This window comes from Juglans microcarpa x Juglans regia, chromosome 5S (assembly GCF_004785595.1).
Source record: "Juglans microcarpa x Juglans regia isolate MS1-56 chromosome 5S, Jm3101_v1.0, whole genome shotgun sequence".
NCBI lineage: Eukaryota > Viridiplantae > Streptophyta > Magnoliopsida > Fagales > Juglandaceae > Juglans > Juglans microcarpa x Juglans regia.
The window spans coordinates 4,340,080-4,346,176 of NC_054603.1; the positions used below are offsets into that span (position 1 = coordinate 4,340,080).

At 35.8% G+C, this 6,097-nt stretch overlaps 1 protein-coding gene across 1 annotated transcript; it reads left to right on the forward strand.

The window, feature by feature from the left end:
• Positions 1-437: 437 nt before the first annotated feature.
• On the forward strand, positions 438-5,706 carry LOC121266818 (linoleate 13S-lipoxygenase 3-1, chloroplastic-like). The gene is made up of 9 exons (XM_041170648.1): positions 438-856; positions 950-1,221; positions 2,465-2,702; positions 2,878-3,213; positions 3,642-3,727; positions 3,866-3,973; positions 4,109-4,410; positions 4,555-4,821; positions 4,918-5,706. The coding sequence occupies exons 1-9, from the start codon at positions 442-444 to the stop codon at positions 5,672-5,674; spliced, it is 2,781 nt and encodes a 926-aa protein (XP_041026582.1). The 5' UTR covers positions 438-441; the 3' UTR covers positions 5,675-5,706.
• Positions 5,707-6,097: the final 391 nt, after the last annotated feature.

The following is a 6,097-nucleotide window of genomic DNA, read 5'->3' on the forward strand; positions in this document are numbered from 1 at the left end:
AGAATATAATTTTTGTTTTAAAATTTGAAAAAGTTGAATTATTTTTTTATGTTTTAATTGGAAGTCTGAGAAAATTGTAATTATTAGATAATAATTAGATGAAAAAGTTGAAATTGAAAAATATTTTTGTTTGAATGATATTTAGATATTGAGATGAAGTGAAAAGTGATTGGTTGAGACCATCCGAATCCAAACGGAGCATTTCGATTGGCTTGACTATAATAGCACATCACCTGTGTGCAGTACTTGTGATTATAATTTTCTCCTCTTAAAAATCATGTCCATTCTAGCTCAACGTGTTTTTCATGGTTCACGAGTGAGGATCAGATGGTCTCTGCATTGTTTTTCATGGGATCATGTCCCACCCCACCCCTCTTTTCTATAAAAGCATAGCAACATTAATACTTGTATAAATTATCTGCATTGTTTGTTATTCCACATATGGTAAATGCAATCATGACTACGAAACTCCTCATGAGTGCATTTATCGTGGGAGACTGCCAGCTTTTTATTACTCCCTTTCCAAGATCTCTTCCCCGTAGCCATCCCCTTCAGCACACAATCTTTCGGCCTACTCGTATGAAAATACTGCAACTGAGGAAGCAGCTGGGAGTGATCAGATCTGGAACATCTGCCGCGGCTCAGTACACTCATGTAAACAATCGGCCGCCGGTGAAAACTGATCATGTTGATCAGAAACTTGTGGCATTGAGCGTTACAGCTCTGGTCACTATTAGGAATAATGAGATGGGAAATCTCATGGAAATGATGCCTCAGTTAATGTTAAATGCTTCAAATCCCAAGCAGCTGGGAGGTGTTGTTCTTCAGCTTGTTAGCAGTACTGAAATCGATCCAAGTAATTATAAAGATCACTTCTTAATATGTTTTATTTATGTTGTTTTTGTAAATTCCTGATGACTTTCTTACAACTCTCCCCAATAATATGAAGGAACGATGAAGCCAAAGATGAGCAAGGAAACAATATTGGACTGGTCCATGAAAGTACCAACCGCAGGTGGTGAGACGAGTACTTACAGAGTTGATTTCATGGTGGAGTCGGACTTCGGCGTGCCAGGAGCCATCACAGTGTGCAACAAATACCAGAAGGAATTCTTTTTGGAAAGCATCGCCATTGAAGGAGTTGTTCATGAGTTTGTGTGCAACTCTTGGGTACAGCCTGAAAAGGTCTATGCCGGTAAAAGAATTTTCTTGTCCAATAAGGTAATTAACTATATAAGATCATCATGATGATTCAGTACTGTTTCAGCGCTAGCTCTTGCTGTTGATTTTAACCAATTAATTAATTGCTTGTTATTAAATAAGACGTACGTACGCATGCTAATTAGTTTGTGAAAAGTAAAATGATACTATACTTGAGTTTTTTCTTAATATTTTTTTATTTAATAATTAAGAAAGTGATTATTAGTATATTAATTTTTTTATTTTTAAAAATATTTAAACATGTTTGAAAAATATTTAAATTAAAAAACCAAAAAAAAAAATACAATTTGTATTGGGACACGTCAAGTAAGCAAATTCACTACTCTTGTAAAAAGAAAATGATAGATATACAATTTTTTTATAATTTTTTATATAATTATGTTTAAAATGAAAAATATTTTTATAAAATAATTTATAAAAATAACATTGGTTTATATAAATATATTTATTTTAAATTATAATTATATAAAAAATTATAAAATAAAAAGTCTTATATCTATCGTTATTCCTTATGAAAAAGGAAACAGTTACTCGAAGTTGGCCAATATTTTGGAAAGTTTGGATTTAGATGAAAATCGACGTCAATTCTGATGATTCGTAAATAATAATAAAATTTAAAATTTAAAATTTATAAATAATAATAAAATAAGCTAAGATAATCTAATGAATTGATTGGTAGTGATGTCTTTCTGTACGTACGAGTATCTCTTCAGTTGGAATTTAGTGCAGACATGATGGTCCCTAAATGATTCTATATGTGTAACCAATTAACTATCACCACGCACGTTATTTATAAATTCGTTTCATATCAACGACAACATTGACTGTGATGCTCTTTTCAGGTGATTTTAGATAATTTATAAATAATAATAAGAAATAAAATTATGAATACTAATAAATAATAACATAGCCTAAGTGATAAAAGTAAAATAAAAAGTGAAATTAATCACACTAGATATAGGATTTATGTAGTTTGATAATATGCATGTCTGTATGGAAGTTGTAAAAAAATTAGAGCTGGATAATCATACCAGATTGTCACATACACAATCAGTCTCGCACATAAAAGCCCAACAAAGATCTATATTCTACTGTACAATGATCATCATGTATGTTGCTTGAATGGTTGTTTAATTTTTCGTGTTGTTTATGCTGAAAATGGGGAAACTCATGAATATTTTTCCTTTGAAGAAAAAGAAAAACCATTCATCTTGATTTTGGGGATGTGATTTACATGTGGCAGGCGTATTTGCCCTGGGAAACTCCAGCGGGACTCAAGGAGCTAAGAGATGAAGAACTGAGGGAACTTCAGGGTGATGGAAAAGGACTCAGGATACCTTCTGACAGAGTATACGACTACGACGTATACAACGACTTAGGCAATCCAGACCAGGGAATCGAATACGTGAGGCCAACCCTTGGAGGTCAAAAGAACCCTCATCCAAGACGTTGTCGTACTGGACGGCCTCCTACTGATACAGGTGAGTCTATCACTTAAAAAGTACGACAGATCATGCAATTAATCCTGGAAATTCATGTTCACTTCCTAATTGGGTTGTAGAATCTTTGCTTATTTTACAACAAGATCGATGATCAGTTGTAAGATTTGTGAAAATTTCTGAGTTCTCGTTCATGCATATTTCATGAATGGCACAGATATAAATCAAGAGTCGCGTCTGAATGCCTCCCAGTCTATATACGTGCCGAGAGATGAAGTGCTGGAGAAGGGCAAAAGAGATGCTTTCAATCTGGGGAAGTTGAAGGGAATACTCCGGAATATAATCCCGTCCTTAACTGTCGCAAAGAGTGATGATGTTTTCAAATGTTTTTCTGATCTTAACAGCCTCTACAAAGAGAGGACTCTTCATGAAATGAAGCCACGAGATGGAAGTCATGAGAAGATGATCAAGCGTTCATTTCCAAAGATTTTAAGAAAGGTGCAAGATTCTGTAGAAGAATTCTTCAAGTTTGACCCTCCACAGATCATCTCCAGTAAGCATAATTTTAATTATAGGACTCCTTTTGGCACTATAACAACAAAACTAAAGTGGTGTCCGTACTTATATGCTCTTAGATAAAATATAAGGAATAAATTATCAGCATTCTTGCAATTGATTACAGGAACCTTGAAGAGGTTCTTGATGCTTGGAAGAAATTATATAGGGTATAGTTCCATTACATGCTGTGACAAAATCCCAGAGCTCTAATGAGTAAATCTCATGGGTACTGGCAATGATGGGAATGCATTACTACTCCATGAATTTCTTTACATATATATATATATATATATGTGTGTGTGTGTGTGTGTACTGCTCTCCTTTTAAAGTGTAATTCCTCAAGGAAATTAAACTACTAATTATAGCACAATTCTATATATATATTTAGTATTTATATATGTGAGAACCTTGATCTGGTTTCAGGGGATACATCTTGTTGGTTACGGGATGATGAATTTAGCCGTCAAGCTCTCGCAGGGATAAACCCTTTAAGCATAGAAATTCTCAAGGTAATTACAACTGCATACAGCACAATGATAACGCCTTAAAAAAAAAAAAAAAATAGCAATATATGGTTATGGCATAGGCTTTTCCCACTGAGACTATTTAATTAATTTCTTCTCGCGAATGTACAAAACAATATATAGGATTTTCCACCTAAAAGCAAATTGGATCCCTCCATCTACGGTGCACAAGAATCAGCACTCAGAGAAGAACATATTGAAGGCCATCTAAATGGGATGTCGGTACAACAGGTAACGATACTTGCAAGAAATTATTTGTAGCACAAAAGAAATACATGAGTTCATTTTCTCAATACAGTTAACAACAACAAACACTTCTTCTTCTTTTTGATATCTGATCATCAACTTTTTAATATACTTTTTCAGGCAATGGAAGAGAATAAGTTGTTCATACTAGACTATCATGACATGTATCTCCCATTTCTCAACCAAATAAACAGTCTTGAAGACCGTAAAGCCTATGCAACTCGCACAATCTTCTTCTTAACCCCAATGGGAACATTAAAGCCTATTGCTATCGAGCTCAGCCTTCCAGCAGTGGATCCAAATTCTTCTCCAAACCAGGTCCTCACACCTCCTGTAGATGCTACCACACATTGGCTCTGGCAGCTTGGAAAAGCTCATGTCTGCTCCAACGATTCTGGTGTTCATCAACTTGTTCATCACTGGTATATATGCAAAACCCACCTAGCTCCCTATATGTATATACAAAAATAATCTAAACCTGACCTTTGCCCGTGATCATGTCAAGAGATATGATCCACTCACTTTCCTAACCAAGGAAGATTAATTGATTGCCAATGATTAAACAGGTTGCGCACCCATGCATGCATGGAACCATTAATAATAGCTGCTCACCGACAGCTGAGTGTGATGCACCCCATATACAAACTTTTGGATCCTCACATGCGATACACATTGAAGATAAACGCAATGGCCCGTGAAACTCTCATCAATGCCGGAGGTATCATCGAGACGAACTTCACAGCCGGCAAATATTGCATGCAGATTAGCTGTGCTGCCTACGGGAACTGGTGGCGCTTTGACCAAGAAAACCTTCCCGCAGATCTCATTAGAAGGTTTGAGATATGAACTGCTTTAAATCCTTTGAATTACTGATTTCCTCACTAAAGTTGATTGTCTTTAGATTTAACTCTAATTTCCTCTCCATGTAGAGGAGTAGCGGTACCAGACCAAACTCAAGCCCATGGCCTAAGACTACTCATTGAAGATTATCCTTATGCAACAGATGGGCTCCTCATATGGTCTGCAATTGAAGACTTGGTTCAGACTTATGTGGGTTACTACTACACAGATGCAAATGCAGTCTGTTCAGATTTGGAGCTTCAAACTTGGTACAATGAGTCGATCAATGTGGGCCATGCTGATCTGCGACATGCTAGTTGGTGGCCAAAACTCTCTACTCCTGATGATCTTACCTCCATAATCACCACAATAATCTGGCTCGCATCAGCTCAGCATGCAGCATTGAACTTTGGGCAGTACCCTTATGGTGGTTACGTCCCAACACGACCACCATTAATGCGACAACTCATACCAAAAGAGAATGATCCTGAGTACAAACTTTTTGTCTCTGATCCGCAGGGATATTTCTTATCCTCTTTGCCAAGTTGGAGTCAAACAACGAAATATATGGCTGTGATTGATATAATTTCATCACACTCACCTGACGAAGAATATATAGGAGTGAGGAAAGATTTATCGACCTGGTCGGGAGACACTGAGATCATTGAGGCATTTTACAGATTTTCAATGGAGATAAGAAGAATTGAAAAGGAAATTGAGAAGAAAAACTCTGATATAAACCTTAGGAACAGATTTGGGGCAGGGATTTCACCATATGAGCTGCTCATGCCGAGCTCAGGGCCTGGGGTTACCTGCAGAGGAGTGCCCAATAGCATAACAGTGTGAATATTGAATAATTCAAATGTTTATAATAGTCCGCTACTTTGGTTAATGATTACTTCACAAAATGATCGAAGTATCTTCGAAAGTGGCCATGCATGAATAAAGTGGACAAATCTCGTATATAGCTACGTAGAAAGTACGTACATATATATATATACACACTAGTAGTGGTTAAACGTGCAAAACACGTTTGCCACATTTGCCTAATTGAAAGAAAAAATAAAATTCTTGAAAATAATGTGTTCAAACAGTAAATAAAGTGTAACTCCTTACATGTAAGACAAAATTTTGAATAATTGAATTAGTTGTTAGTTCACAATCATCAAAATTGAACGAGTACGTAAGATTGATTAGTAAAAAGTGTAATGCATAGGAGCATAAAACCTAATATAAGCAAGCATCAATGAATTTCATATTTCTTTACTT

Coding starts and splice junctions, on each gene's coding strand:
- LOC121266818 (XM_041170648.1), top strand. CDS start 442: ATGGTAAATGCAATCATGACTACGAAACTCCTCATGAGTGCATTTATC. Junction 2,703..2,877: donor ACGGCCTCCTACTGATACAG/GTGAGTCTATCA, acceptor TGAATGGCACAG/ATATAAATCAAGAGTCGCGT. Junction 3,728..3,865: donor TAAGCATAGAAATTCTCAAG/GTAATTACAACT, acceptor AACAATATATAG/GATTTTCCACCTAAAAGCAA.